This window comes from Pithys albifrons, chromosome 8 (assembly GCF_047495875.1).
Source record: "Pithys albifrons albifrons isolate INPA30051 chromosome 8, PitAlb_v1, whole genome shotgun sequence".
In the NCBI taxonomy this organism is placed as follows: Eukaryota; Metazoa; Chordata; class Aves; order Passeriformes; family Thamnophilidae; genus Pithys; species Pithys albifrons.
In genome coordinates this window covers 6,972,486-6,988,159 of record NC_092465.1, presented here as the reverse complement: position 1 = coordinate 6,988,159, position 15,674 = coordinate 6,972,486, and the positions used below count along the sequence as shown (strand labels likewise).

The 15,674-nt window shown below is 39.8% G+C and overlaps 2 protein-coding genes across 7 annotated transcripts in view; one reads left to right on the top strand and one right to left on the bottom strand.

The window, feature by feature from the left end:
• CCNT2 (cyclin T2) overlaps positions 1 to 105 on the top strand; it is a 22,689-nt gene extending 22,584 nt beyond the window's left edge. For all 6 annotated transcript variants that reach the window (XM_071562864.1, XM_071562858.1, XM_071562861.1 and 3 more), the window contains one exon: positions 1 to 105. This exon is cut by the window's left edge and continues 3,996 nt beyond it. The gene's annotated coding sequence lies outside the window, so the exon portion shown is untranslated.
• A 3,945-nt stretch (positions 106 to 4,050) lies between these two features.
• On the bottom strand, positions 4,051 to 15,161 carry MAP3K19 (mitogen-activated protein kinase kinase kinase 19). The gene is made up of 9 exons (XM_071562337.1): positions 15,087 to 15,161; positions 14,038 to 14,108; positions 13,434 to 13,518; positions 12,403 to 12,644; positions 11,725 to 11,768; positions 7,863 to 10,211; positions 6,541 to 6,690; positions 5,632 to 6,329; positions 4,051 to 4,117 (listed from the first exon to the last, which is right to left on the bottom strand). The coding sequence occupies exons 2-9, from the start codon at positions 14,075 to 14,077 to the stop codon at positions 4,051 to 4,053; spliced, it is 3,675 nt and encodes a 1,224-aa protein (XP_071418438.1). The 5' UTR covers positions 14,078 to 14,108; positions 15,087 to 15,161.
• Positions 15,162 to 15,674: the final 513 nt, after the last annotated feature.

The window sequence follows — 15,674 nt, the reverse complement described above, 5'->3', positions numbered from 1 at the left end:
ACTTAGTGACTGGTGTGAATGGCAGCCTGGTTGAGGGTTGGGAATGAATCAGCCTCACCAGGGAATGGCTGAAAAAATGCAATAAAAGGCTCATAGTCAACACTATTACTTTGTTCATGACTTATTGCAGAGTTTTTGTTCTGAATTTGAGTACAAGAAGTATGTAATTTGTAAAATGACACTGTAGTGGAGACCTTGCTACAACACTATTAAAGATCTTCCCTGTTTGTGAGATATGAGGTTTGTAGAATAGTGAGATTCTTTTCTATGTTGAATCTTGATCTGTTTCTGATGGTGGGAGTGCTGGAGTGATGTATCTCACTGTGAGCTGGTTCTTGGCTATTTGCATAACATGGCAGTTCTGTACACTCTTGGCTAACTGTAAATATAAATGTTTCATAATAGCTTAGTTGGATTTTTGAGGTACAACCGTTTGTGTGAGATTAGAAAAAACTTTATTTCTAAGAGTTTGTAAAAAAAAAAGTATTTTCAATAAAATTCCCTACCTCACCTCTATTGTGCAAAAATGATCCCATTTTCCTATGTTCAGTTTTTCCACCTTCATTTGTAAACATGAAGATCCCCTTTCAGTTATTGGCTAAACATTTTTCTCAAGTCAGTTAAATAACAGAATGCTTGAAACTCTGATGTCTCATTTGTTTCCTTTGCTCCCATTACCTTGTGGTGATCAGGTATTTGGTACCTGAAAAGAAGGTTCTAGAAACATTATGCCATCTCCAGCTGCTCCACAGCCTGGACCCTGCAGTTGTATGTTGTAGGCCAGGCTTGGTAGGGGTTTATTATTTTTCTTTTTAGCAGTGAGGGAATGGGTGACAGTGCACCAAGCATCCTTCCACGACCTTAGGGGCAAGGGTTCCCAGTCCTTGTTTAGCAGGGAAGGGAATTGAACAAACATTGTTTGCTTTCTTTAGTTGGGATGTAAATGCACGTTCACATAATTGGTTCTAAAAATAAATCTCTTCAAAGGCTTGGAAGTTATGCCAAACTGAACCAGCTAATTAATTTCTCCTTTCTCTGAAATGCCTAACTTCTTACACCTTTAGAAAAATGGATAATTAGGGCCACGAATGTTCTCTCCAGCTGCAGCTGGGAATGACTATTTCTCTGGCTTCTGATGTGGATATAACAAACCCAAAGACAACTTTTAACCTTAAAACTTCCCTTGGGCTTGATTTCTGTATATTCAGCCACAGCGGTTTTCTTGCCAGAGTTCAGAGATTGTGTGCTTTGACAACACCTGTAAGATTTCTGAGGCTGTCCCATGGCTTATATCCCTTTTAGATGGGAAAAGCAGAGGAGAAAAGGCAGTGGACTAAAAGCCCTTCCTCAGAAAACTCTTGTTCTTTTTTGCTTATGTGTAAGAACCAGAGATTTGACAGGAGGGATGGAGAAATGGCATCAGTTTCTGCTGAGCTTTGTGAAAAAGCGCTGATTTTGAACCAAAATAATCTCAAGAGTCTGGGTTTTCTGGGCTCAGTGTCTGCTTCCTTGGAAAGGGAGGCAGATATATTTTTAGATGGAAATTTTTACATCCTATTGCTGTTGGTAGTTCAAAGACCAGTGTAAAATAGGTGTGTTGGCATTCCTAAGGACCCTCCCTTTTCCTGAGATGTGAGCAATGGCTCAGAACTTCAAACATTACTGTGTGAAAGAAATAGAGGGACCCAGCAATGATACAAGAACTGTGTATTTTCAGGTTCTCAGATTTAAATCCAAATCTTGAGAAGACCTGGAGTCACAGCAGAGGGGTCACCCCTGGTGCTTGGCAGCCTGGCATGCCTTGTAACAGGCTCTTGCAGCTTTCAGAAATGAAAGTTCTACTCTTTAAACCAGTAAGGCTTGCCCTGCTTGAGTACCAGAATTAAGCAAGCACAGCCCTCCTCACTGGGTCACTTCTTGGGGGATGTACAGTTTGCAAGGTGTTCAACCTTTCTCCTGACTACACTGGACACCTGGATTTTGATGTGGAAACCTATGATCTCAAGAAATACACAGAGTTAGGCACGTTTCTAGAATGTCCCACTCGACTGGCTCAGGCAAGTGACCCAATGCCCCCCAAACCATCAGCTGTGCCATGCCCCAGGCTGGGTTTAGCTGTGTCGTGCCCAGCCTGGGTTAGCTGGGGCGTGCCCCAGGCTGGGTTTAGCTGTGTCGTGCCCAGCCTGGGTTAGCTGTGCTGGGCCCCAGGGCGGCTTTAGCTGTGTTGTGCCCAGCCTGGGTTAGCTGTGCTGGGCCCCAGGGCGGCTTTAGCTGTGTCGTGCCCAGCCTGGGTTAGCTGTGCTGGGCCCCAGGGCGGCTTTAGCTGTGTCGTGCCCAGCCTGGGTTAGCTGTGCTGGGCCCCAGGGCGGCTTTAGCTGTGTCGTGCCCAGCCTGGGTTAGCTGTGCTGGGCCCCAGGGCGGCTTTAGCTGTGTCGTGCCCAGCCTGGGTTAGCTGGGCCGGGCCCCAGGGCGGCTTTAGCCGTGCCAGGCCTCAGGATGGGGATTAGCTGTGCTGTGGCCCAGGCCAGGTTTAGCTGTGCTGGCCTTCACGCACAGCTGATCTCCAGCAGATTAGACTGAAATACCTTTGTTGCAAGTGCTGGCCTTAAACTGCCACCTCATTTTCAAAGTCTGGTTAAGCAAAAGCAAAAATGTGCTTTCACATTTTGATTAAAAACTCAGGTTCAAATTTTACAAGCCTCTACGTTACCAACTGATTTTAGAGTGTAATTAGCTGGATTAAACATGACACTTAAATTGCAAATAAGTAGGAACCTTAATATTGGAGAACTCTTAACAAGGGATATTGGTTTTGAGTATGTCTGTGCATAAGGAAGGGGGTTTGCAATGCTGACATTTTATTAATTAGCTATATATTCTAGAGCATTCCCATTCTTCCCCACTTAAAACTGTCATCTCAGTTTCATTTCATGCTAAATAAAACCCCACATTTATTTGCAGCTTTGTTGGAGACACTACATTAATCTGAGAAGAATTAAAGTGCATCATGGAATGATGTATGTCCCCCTTGAGTTCATATGCCAGGGCTCCCAGCTTTACTCTGCAAGGTACTTAAAGGTGAAGATCCTTTACAGTGACATGTCCTTGGATTCCTGGCGTGAACACCAACTGGTATTCCTCAAAATGGGACTGTTAACTGCTTGAACTTTGAAGATTACTGTGATGTTAGAAATTCTCTTATACTGGCATAATGTTCTGTCATTGTTATGTGACATTATACCTAAAGAAATTATCAATAAAGAATTTTGCTAGAAGTACTGATCTCTCTTTGCTTTTATAAAGTTTAGACCAACTCTCAAGTCAGGCTGCTGGAATAAAACAAAGCTTGAAAGCTGTTTAAGTAAAATGTTTTGCACTCTGGGGAAAGTTGGTTTTATATACAACTAGAACTTCTTTCTTTCTCTTCTGTAAAACAATAATTCTCACATTTAGTGCTGGCACTGAAGTCAGTGTCTTGAATTCTAGAGAGCTCAGCTCTGAACATTTTGATACAAAGCAGCTTTATCAAAGAGGACATTCGAAAAATACTAATACCTGCTTCTGTTTCTTTGTTTTATTAATAATACTTTTAAAATTCTGTGTAATTCTGTGCAGTTAGTAGCAGTTAGCTAGTTCTGCTAATTGTTACAAATCCTGCAGTGCATGGAGGCTGTTACATGTCCTCTAATTCTACAGAGCTCACTCCAGAGTTTTGAGAACCAAACTAGTTCAAGTTTCTAATTCGTATCAATATCCAATGAGGAGAGTAAGAAAGACAAAACCAGACCCTCCACTGTTACCAGTGACAGGACAAGAGACAAGAGGCACAGCCTGACCTACAAACACAAAATCTGTTCAAACACAAAATCCTTTTTCCCATGAGGGTGGTTGAAGACTGGAGCCCATTTAGTCAAAGATCTAATAAAAGACTCTTTGTACACAACTTCTCTCCACTGTAACTTTAAAGTCCAGTTCCTTCTGGTCTCTTTTCACAAGTGAAAATCTTTAATATGGAAAATATGTACTCACTTGGCAAGAGTTTTGACAAATTCACTGTCTTCCTCTCACAAAGGGATGGTCCAGCAACTGCAGAGCAGAAGGTCGTTCATGCTGATCTCTGCATTGAAGGTTTCAAAAATCAGAACATAAAATTAATATCATGCCTCTGATGGAATTGTAAACTCTAAATGCAAAGTTAGCCTTTTTATTATTTCTCCAGACACTATTCATTTTTAGGTTTTTTGATGAAGCTGGTAGAAAGGAAGGGAGGCTTCAGGGGACAAGACTGTTGATTTCATGAATTATAAAACTGAAATATTTAATTACTAAAGAAATCATTCTTAATTGCTCTAAATTCCTTGCAGAGCTTTGAACAATTCTGCTAATTTGGCTGTTTCAGGTGCACAAAAATTATATATAAGGAGGGTGGTAATTATTTGTTTGATCCTCTGTCAGTCAGGCTGTTCTGTCCTCTCCAGTCAATGTCATGCATGTTAAGAATCCCAAAGGTTGCCCAGAAGAGCCATGGATACCCCATCCCTGGAATTGTTAACGGCTGGGTGGGGCCCTGAGCAACTGCCCCTCAAAATAAACGAATTCCTCAAATAATAAAGTAACAGGGAATATGGGATAAGGGAGTCATGTATATTTAGGACATGCTGAGATCATACAGTAAAACTTTGTCACCAGAAGTGCATCCAAACTTTTGAAAAGTTAAACACTGTATGTTTCCTTTTGCCTAAGAATTTCTTCTCCCTTTTAAACACTGTTTTCTCTGAATAAAAGTCTATATGATGTCACTATATGCAGTCCATCAATTTTTCTGTTATGGGGCCCACAGGAACCAGAACTATGCCATAACAATCCTAATTCAGGGATCAGAAATCAGGTTTCCTGCCTCCAAGATCACTGCCATGGCCACTAAATAACATGTTTCTCTCTAGAGCTCAAATCTTGTCCTCAGAGATATTTAAAAGACCACTCTTAATTTTATAAAAACTACCCACAGAGGTCAGGAACTGAGTTTTTGAAACTGGTAGTCCATTTAAACATCTGGGACACAGCTGATACTTTAAACAAAACAAACACCACAAAAATAATTCTTATAATGGGTGAAATTAGTGGTTTGGGATTTTTATATAGAGAACTTTATGTTTTTAATAACTATCGTGTTTCAAATAAGCATGTATTTCCTGGACTGGCAGTGATAATAGATTTTTCCACTGCAGAAGAATTAAAAGAGTGAAAGCTCTTTCATTCAGAATAGTGTCCTCAAAACAACTTGCCTGACATAGGTCCAACTCAAACAGTAGCAGATCATTAAAGCACATCAAAGAGATTTATCAAACGTCTAAAACTCAACAGTGCCTTGTTTCTGCGTGAAAACTAGAGGGAAAGTAAATGATGAGTATAAAGCCTACAGAAAGAGAATTTTAGAGGGATTTTTTATACCTTTATAGAGAGTAAAGTTTTTTTATATATACTATTAATTAGAGGCTTTCCTGAAATGCTGAGAGGCCCATGCATATACAATGGAGACATATGTGTATTATATAACCGAAGCTCCCTCCCCCAGTCTCTACAATCCAAGCTGTCTGCATTTCCTTCTCATTTTTCAGTTGTTCTCCACACCTGGTTAAGCAGGCGTGCACAAAATCCACCGCAGCGCTGGAGAACCCGCCGGGAAGGGAAGGCATCAGCCCCCTGTGGGCGCCGATGTAGAACATGGCTGCGATCCTGCCCATGGACGCCAGGGGCGGCTTTCCCGTCGCCATCTCAAACACGGTGCAGCCAACGCTCCAGATGTCCGATTTTCTCCCGTACCCAGACTCACTGATCACTTCTGGAGCCATCCAGTACGGGGTGCCGTGCACGGAGCGCAGCGTCTCGCTCCGGGCGCCGCCGGCGCTAGTCCAGGCCAGGCGCCTGGCACAGCCAAAGTCAATCAGCTTCACTGTCCCGTTGGGCATGAGCATCACGTTGTTGCCCTTGATATCTCTGTGCACCACAGAGTTGGCGTGTAAATAGGCGACCCCCTGGAGGATTTGCTCGGTGTATTTGCAAAGGACGACTTCTGGCAACGGGCCAAAGCGATTAATAACACTGGAAATGGAGCCACCAGGAACAAACTCCATAAAAATGCTTAAAATGTTGTCTTCCAGACAAGTTCCTAAGTAAGTTACAATATTGACGTGCTTCAATGTCTTCAAAAGATCAACTTCCTCATGGAACTTCTGATACTCCTTTTCTGTGGTGAGTTGATCTGATGCATCCAAAACCACCTGTTTTACAGCAATCAGTTGTCCCTGGCTGGTCAGACCGCAGTACACCTACAGTGAAACCAGCATTTATTGAAACAGGACACAAGACAAAAATTAGTATTGTCTGATTTTAATGAGTACCATTGTGTTTGTCATGTTTCATGTCTCATTGTATAATCCAAAATATTGAAGGCATTGTTGAAGAGGACAACAGCCAGTTATGAGATAAAGTAGCTCAGCAACAACCAGCTCATCTCAGCATATTCAGACATTAACTTACCGTGCCATAGGCTCCCTTTCCAAGGACTTCTCCTCTTGTCCACATGATGGGATCTCTTTTAGTTAAACTGCTTCCTGGTAATTTAGTAGATTCATCAAAGTTTAGAAGGCAATTTTCCTCATTTGATGCCAAAAAGGCTTTACTGCAACTCTGCTTGAAAGATGATGGTCAGTGTGGAGAGAAAGTAGAGAGGAGAAGAAAGGCTACAAATTGTCCTTACAATTCTTATAAGGAGCATTTTTTTCTGGCATGACTCTGCTTTATGTATTTTTATATTTTTAATATATTTTATATATATTTATACACACACCAGGTCATTGATAAAATTGCTGTTCTAAATAATGGTGTGTAAATATTTTCAAGTATACACGTAACAGTGCATAGCCAGATTACACACAACATCCTTTTTCATTGCAGGAAGACAGACAGAAGAAACACTTCTAAGGGCAGGATATGCTACTCTTTTTTGTTTTGGTCTTGTAGGCACAGTTTGCTAAGCTGAAGGGTGAATTATCACCTTGCTGTAAGTAACTTATGTAGCACAAGCCTGATGGAAATAAAAGGGATGTGACTTCACAGGAAGAGACCTCTTCAGAAAGATGGCAACAATTCCTCCATCTAGCATGGGATCTCTGAAGTGAGAATGGAGGTATAATTGGCACCTGTCTGCAGAAGCATAAGGCAGGGCATCAGGATGTAGTGAAATAAATTTCCTTATAAATTTGTGATCCAGATAGCCAAAAAGCTCACAAGGGGGAGAAGAAGCAGTACTGATAGATAAGCATCTTAGTATGTGACAGGTCTTAACTGACTTGGGGGCCAGAATCTGAGCCTTCTGGGGTTTGATTAAACATTAATTAAACGGCTCTAAGTCTGTCTGACAAGCCAATACTTGTATTTTATACCTATAAAAGTATCTGGGTGCACTCAGAGGTTCAAGGCAATTGTCCCCTTGGATATACAAGGACTGTTTGCAGTGTCTTTTCATATTCTTTAGCTGTCAAGATCTCAAGAGAATTTGCCTTGCCCCAAACATTTTATACATGTACTTTTATTACAATAGCCTATTGTCTTCATTCACAACAACGTCTCAGTTTCCCTTGACCCATCATAGAAGCTTTGACAGCTGCTCCTGTGATGCCTTAGTACCTTCTGCTTTGTGCCTTGATATAGAGCCTCTACCATGGGTATTGAGCACTGAAGAATCAGTGGGCAGCTGGCCCCAAAAAAGGTTTGATCTCTAATAAGTACATATTTCCTGTCTTTCATCCAAATCTGTGTGAAGCATCACTCAAAGGAGGTAGCAAGTTACAAGAAATTACCTTCTCTAGAGCACTGTTTACTATTGCTCCATCTCCACTTATTTCATTTTCTTCTTTTTCAGTATGTGTGTTTTGCATTTCACAACCTGTAGTTTTTGTTCTTGAAGAGCTGATGTCTTTTTCTTCAAGCATTACCAATTCCTCGGTCAGGTAACAAAGCAACTCATCAGTCACATCCTTAGTATCTGCCCAGGACAAATTGTTTTGACTTGACTGGAAATTGGGGCTTTTAGCATTTCTTGTCCAAATCACTGAAGACTGAGGTAATTCACTTGCCAAACCACTGTTTTGAGATGTGTTTGCCCAACTGTGATTTAATTTTTCTGTAGGGGATTGACCCTCCAGTCTATCTGAAAATGGCGATGTTTTCCATTTATTGAGAGACTTGAAGGAGGCCTGGTCTTCATCACTGAACTGAAGAAGATTCTCACTAGACGGAGCATCTCTCTGGTGGTTGGACACATCCTGGCTGTCTAAAGTCTGCTCCAAAGTTACTTCTGCAATGGTTGGTAAGTTTGAATCTGAAAAAATTTCATTTTGCTTAGTTGACTGAGAAAGCTCTTCTGAAAACACAAGCTGATGATCTGCGTCTCTGTGAGACAATGTCGTGCTCCCTGACACATTTGTTTGACAATCTGAATCAGAAGTTACCACATTCTCTTGCTCTGCATTGCTGTCACTCAGCTTGGTACTTCCATCCTTTGTGATCAAACCCTTCTGCTTTTGTTTAGTGCCAGGTATTGTCTTCATTGGCTTGGAATGTGCTTTCTTTGGAGTGTTTCTTATCTGGCTGCTCTCCCTCCCTTTGGTGCAGGTGCACCTGCAGGTGCTGGCAGTGCCTCTCCCTGAGGGAGCAGAGCCAACAGCTTTGTAAAATCTGCTCTGATGTTGCTCAAGCTCACGCATGTGGGAATAGACAGGAGTGCCAAACATTTCATAGATCCCTGGGCCTTGGTCGTTTGCATTTATTTGCTTGAACATGTCACTGTATTTCAGATCTACAAAATCTGAAGCAGACGGTGCACATGGCAGAGAAAGTGGAGTAACACATTTCTTTAATGTAACTGAATTTTTGCAGCTGCAGGAAAAACTTTGCTTTTTAAGTTTCTGAGCAGTCTGAGCAAAATGGGCTTTGTTTCCTTGAGGGTTTTTTTTCTGACACTTCAGAGAAGTTTCAGATTTCACTTGTGACAGGGAGGGAAAAATCTGACTCTTGGCATTGTATTTTGTGGTAATCTCATCAGAAACAGTGAAGTCTTCAGGTATTTTTACCTTGTTATTCATTTTAGATTTTGATGAATATTTGTTTCTATTAATCTTTCTTTTCTTTTTGTCACTTTCTTTGTGAGCAAGAACATTGAAGCTCTCAGTAACACGAGGAGGCAGGCCATGAACACCATTCCTTTTTGTGGTGGGTTTTTCAGCAACGTGTGGTTCCCTGCCTGGCTCTTGTTCAGAGAATGCAACATGAACAACAGGTGCAAGCTCACTTTGGTCTTCTGAAGTTGCTTCTGACATTGCTTCTTTTACCATTTCACATTCAGAGGGACAGACATGATTTTCCATCTGTTTTCCAGAGGCATCTTGAACTTCTACTCTGAGAATTACTGCAACTACAGAATTATCTTCTAAGGCATGATAGGCCTCTATCATTTCATTTTTACAGGAAGGATCTAAATCATGACTGTCAAGCACAAAGTTTGCACTCTCAGCACCTTCATGTGGTGTGCAATCCAGTACCATCTCTGCAGCACTTCCTTCTTGCAGGCCAGTGCTACAGCAGCTCTCTGCTCCTGTTTGCCTACCCCCAGCTCTTGAGGCATTGCTGCTGCTCGACACTGTAAGTGCTGTCTGAGCTGTAAATACTCCACCCTTCACCAGAGCATCACCTGAGCTCAGGAGGGGGTGACTGTCACCACAGGGTCTGACTTGGCCCATAAGGTCCATGTTCTCACAAACCACTGAACTCTGGAACTTCAGCTGGTCGTTCCTTTCAGTGTGGGCACCTGCATCAGCTTCCCTCCATTTCAAACAGCTCTGAATTCCTTCTTTGGTGTTGTTGGGGTGCCTATAACAGTTCCTCATGCTGAAGTAGTACAGGTCTCTTGCAGGTGTGAACTGATCAGAAATTGTAGCCACCATCAAGTCTGATGACTTTTCACTGTGCCTTTTTAATAGACTGTCTAACTGATGATGATAAAATTTAGTACCTGGTTTTATAGGCTGAGGAATAGAATCCATAATACTTAAAATATTTCTGATGGTGCTGCTTTCTTTGACAACATCATCTTCTGGAGAAGCAAGATGAATTGCTCTTACAGGCTGGTATGTCACTGGTGGCAAATGAAACTGTAATTTCCATTAAAAAATCATTAATAATGTGTTACAACACAGATAGAAGTAAAATGTAGTCACTGACAGTTTCAGATACATTGAAAGACAGCACAGTCTGCACTGGAGTTTCAGTGAAGGTAAATGGATAAACCCAAAGGCCACTTCCATATGGCAACTAACACAGAAGTCTATTGGGTGGGGAATATTTTATTATTACTCTCTTCTTCCTTCTCTTCCCATCACATTAGTTGAAAGTTTCCATCTATTTTTGAAAGAGTACCAGCCTGAGAAATGGAGGACTTTGTTGTGACTACCCAGATGAACAGCGAGAATAATTTTCTGAAAATAGTATTTCTATTCTTTATTTTATAGGAAATTAAAATAAACTTGAATATACTGTATATTTTTATGCAAATGAATGCAATAGAAATAATCACACAGTCATCTGCTCTGAGTACTCATTTGCATGTCTATATTCAACATCAGTTTGCAATCTGCAGGACATTTTTGTTTGCATTCCAAGGGCAAACGGAGGTTTGAACGTGCCAGGAAAAGTGATGTGTGTTGGTTTGAAATCTGCAGTTCTGAAGGCCCTTGTGGCACTAATGCAAATGCTCAGTTTGTCCCCAGTGATGAGCCTTTAGAATCATCAGAGCCCAAGACATGAAATAAAGCTGTACTGAATCACACTGACGTCAGCTAAATTATTTTTCTTAAATATTTCCTTCATTTGAAATGTTTTTTTTCCACAACCCTTTTTATGATCCTGTGTCAGATCTCTTGCTCCTACTCCTATACTTTACTTTTTTTGCTGTGACTTCAGTGAGCTCACTGAAGGATACAATGAGTTTACAGATGATTCAATGACTCCAGGCTTTTGCACAAAGGGCTATTAATTAACATCCATAAAGGCCAAATTCTCTTTTAAATAAAGAAAGTATATTTGATCTTTCGTAACTTTTAAGGTCCATGTGGTCTGAATCACTGAGATCTGTCAAATTGTGAGCTGGTTTCTAAGTACAAAACTTGTGTCTGGAATCCTATTTACACTTATCAGAAAATTTCATATTTAATCATAAGAGCTGAATTTTTATTTGGTAACACAATAAATTTCAGCAATCTTTTCATACCAAGACTCTTTTACGGTTAAACTTTGTTTTAAATTACCACTCAAGAAAAAGTGCTGGATTTTGGGGCAAAACTAATTTGTTTAACATATAAGATGTTCATACTTTAAGTGAACTTATATATTTCTATTTTAAAAGGTTTTATATGTTTTTGGACTTTCAGCCTTTTAACTCCCCAAATCCCTGATCTAATGTCTTACTGGCAATTTGTAGAGATACATCTCAGGATTTGCTGACACACAAATATATATAAAATAAATGTAAAAATACTTCACATTCTTTAAAAAAACCTGTGACTAAGCAGAGAAAACTATCTACACTACTTCTGTATTTCTGTTTTTAGGGTTTTGAAAGCATCTAAGGCTTTACACAGTGATCACTTATACATAATGCCATCTTACCTCAGATCTTTTGCTCCCAGATTTTAGCATTGTTATACTTAACCCTTAAAAATCAAAAGAAATCAAATATTAACTTGATATTGTTAAACATGCTACAATTCTCATTTAGAAATTAATTCCAAACTGTTCAGGGGACCAAGGATCTGTCTGCCAAGTAATCTCAGGACTATGATACAAACCTGCAGTGCAGAAAAGGTTGTAGGTAGAAATTTAATTATAATACTGAACTTTACAATTCCATAGAAGACTATAAAATATTATACTTTTAAAGTATTTTTGCATTAATAATTTAAGTAAACACATCACAATTTTAAATGTTTGCTAACCACAATATGTAGCTAATTAATATTGCCAGTATGAGGGAATAGAGATGCAATCATGGCCCCACTGTGGGTGCAGAAAATTAAATTTACATATTTGGGGCTCAGTTTCCTTATGCAGATTAACAGGAATGGTGAGTTTTCTCATTGTTTCTCTTTCTCTCCTTCACTCTGCAAATGCACACACACATATAATTAAAAGAGGGGGGCCAACATGGCTGAAGTCTATGTGAAGAAGTCAAACAGACATAAAGACAACTTGAAATTTTAAAGAAAAAGGACTTCTAAGGCTTTCCATCTAATATGATAACCAACATATAACTTCATATAGAATTTGCGACTTTTAAATTGAACTTACTTTGTTGTGTTTGTTCTTTTATGATCTGCAAAGAATCTGATTCCATGAGTGATTTTAGAGTGTTGTGTTCTGGGCCTGAGGTTCGTAGCAGAAAGCGGAAGCCAAAGGCATATTCCAGGTTCTCTTTCTTTGGGAAGAAAGGTAAGGAAGTGTGATGTCTCCTGTGGAATGCCAACTGATGTTTACTTGGAAAACATGCCACTTGTTGGTCTGGCCATGGTGTGGATGTTGGTGCTGCTTGGCTAAGAGGCAAAAACAAAAACCACAATACAGAGTGGAAATAAGTGGAAGGAGCCAGCACAAACAATTGTGTGACTGGAGAGTAATGTGAACAAGTCTGTAAAATCCAAGAATGCCAAAGGATCTTTTCTGTCTTTATGTGGGAAGTTGTGTCTCTCCCTGGAAGAGGCTGCTTGCAATGTCAGAGTTTGTGTATAAATGAATGACAAACAATGTTAACCAAGCAACAGCAGGGATCAAAAACCACATTGTTCACCTTCCCTTTTGACAAAACTGAATTGCTTCCAATATGTATTCTTTCTGAATCATCAGAAAAGTGTGTCAGAACAATTCTGAGGCCCAGGTGTGACTTTATTAATCAGAAAACACACAATGGCCTGCCTGAAAGAACAGAGGCTGTACTGACAAGCCTCAGATTCCTGCCACTTGTTTTCTAAAGAATGAAAAATACGGAAAAAAGAGAAATAATGTGGCTGAAAAGAGGTACAAAAATAAAGTCAAAGTTAATATTCAATCTGTATGCAGTTGCCTGGTTTAAATAATTCAAATGGTGATGTAGAAGTATTACACCATTTTTTTCATATTCTACCAAATAATTTGTTCATCCAGTGCAATATCCTGCCTCCAGTAATGGCCAGGAATTGCCACGAGGAAGAGATAAACACTACACAGCATACCTAGCTGTGTATAATGTCTGGCACAAAGGAAATATTTTCTTACTCATAGACTACTACCTGCTTTTTCTCCTTTTGTGCACACCCAACTGCAAATTAAACATTCATACTACTTACCTGTTCCTTCCTAGAGCTTTGTATGACTGATGCATTTCTTCCATTATCTTATCTGCATTCTGAGTAGCAACAACACTTCCACAACCTGCAACAATACCTCAGTGTTTGCATCAAAGCTGTACAATTCATGACTAGCAACACAGTGCAAATGCAGTTATTTTGTGGCCATTAAAATAATATTATAAAGAAGTACAGGGAGTAGTTATCAGGAAAAAAACCCAAGAGCATTATATTTGGCTCATTTTTACAATATTTTTGAAATCTGAATGCATAACTCTGACTTATTTCTATTTATTTGGTAAGTGCAGTATTTCATGGGACTATAACAACCAAGAGCATCTGAAAAAATTCCAGTTCCAGCTCCTAGTTCAGAAGGGAAATAGAAGACAAATATTAACAGAAATTCTACAGAAGTAGAGCATTGAAAAATATGAAAACCAAAGCAAATCTCAGGGCTTTACAAAGGTGGAAAGTAACTCTGGGTTTGCTTTAATATTTTGCTATGGTTGTTTAGTTTTGACAAATATCCAGATTTCAAAATATTGTATTTTACTTCTTCAGATTCCTCATGTTGCACTTTATACACAAACATTGTTTAGAGTACCTTTTTTGCTTCTCCTCTTATTTGGTTTGTTGTCAGACATATTGTCCTTGAATGTATTATGGTCCAGAACCCTGAAAAAAATAGTTTGTTAATTGATTTCCAATTCACTTGCACAAAGCAGTAAATTATATTTCATTATTCAGAGGCATAAGCAAGACAAAAACATTTAAAAACTATATGAAATTATTAAAAATCCTGTAATTTAGCATCTAATGTCCTTCCCTGTGAATGCACAGAACCAAACAGCCCAGACAGTTTTCACAGCTAAAACCCTCAACATTTGCTCATTGAATAAGATATAAAAGCATAACATAAAGGTGTTATTTTACTAATATCGTTCTTACTGTTGGACCAGAAAGTCAACAATTCATATGTGGGAGATATTTTCATTTTAACACATTACTGAGGAACCAAATCTCATAAATACATGATTAGCAATGTATTACTCTGAATATTTACAAAGGTAAATTTTAGGTGTTTTTAAATTGTACACATTATAAAAAGTAACTACTCCTTTTGGTTGCCATTGAGTTTCTGGGACCTGTGCCAGGCCTCTGAACACAGACAAGACTCACTGTCTGAGCCTGTTGGCCTCTTAACTTACAAGCAGTTAACTTTTGTTTCTCACTTAAAACTTTTGTGTTTTCAGAAACAGTATCTTTTGTTAGATTAAATAAATTTTTTACAATTTTATATGACATCTGAGAAATGTGTCTTGTTTTATAACTATACAGCAGGCAGATATCGGACAGTGCTGTCACTCTTGGCTTACAGAAGAGGAAACAGAAAAATGGAATGACCTAAAGCTACCTTTGAATCACCTAAAGCTCATAACTAAGGTCATCCAATGACCTGTGCAAAAGTAACTAAAGAAGCACCCTTGATTTCTCTTTCTTACAGATAATCCATCAAAATGTCATCCCGTTAATTTAGTCTGTTAAGAGTCAGATAATGAACTTCTCCAGACTTTGCATATTTTTTGAATACACAAAAACCCCTTCAAAATAATAACTGAGAAGGTTCTGCGTTAGGGCATAAACAAATCTTACCTGGTGCTTCAGCAGCAAAAAGATGCACAGCAACCCAGGGGGAAGTTACAAAGCATTTCCAGCTCGCAGCTGCCTTCCCAGCGAGGAATTCAACAGCGACTCTCACACTTTGGTCTGGTTTTCGGCGTGTTTTCCCGGCTTTGGAGCTCTCGGGCTCTCCGCAGGCAGCTCCTGCTACACGAGGCTGTTGAGTTTACGCGATGTTGCCCCGGTAACCCCGCCGGGGGGATTTTACGTGGAGGAGTTTCATTCAAAGAGCAGCAGCGACCCATGAAAACAAACACAGCAGCGCTTTAAGCGCTGATCATACTGCAGCTTTCCCAGCAAACCCGAACCCTATTCCTCTTTCTGTTTGCCTTCATTTGTGCTTCTACTACCTTATCTATTTCTACATCATTTTAACTTCGCATTCGGTCCCCTCACCTCAACTCTCGCCGTCACTCGTCAGTATTTTTAATCTCGTTTCTGGCAGCCGTAAATAGCAGATTTTAGGGATAGTCTTTTTTGAAGTAGCAGGCTGTGCTAAGGGGGGGGAAAAAAGGATAAAAAAAGGTATAGCGGGACTGAAGAGAGTTGAAAGGGTGTTTA

Bases quoted from the DNA above. Each gene is read 5' to 3' on its own strand.
- MAP3K19 (XM_071562337.1), bottom strand. From the start codon at position 14,077: ATGTCTGACAACAAACCAAATAAGAGGAGAAGCAAAAAAG. The intron at 11,769-12,402 runs GTAAGTTCAATT...TTGATTTTTAAG, and splicing joins AAAAGAACAAACACAACAAA to GGTTAAGTATAACAATGCTA. The intron at 6,691-7,862 runs GTAATTTCTTGT...TCTTTCAAGCAG, and splicing joins TAAACAGTGCTCTAGAGAAG to AGTTGCAGTAAAGCCTTTTT.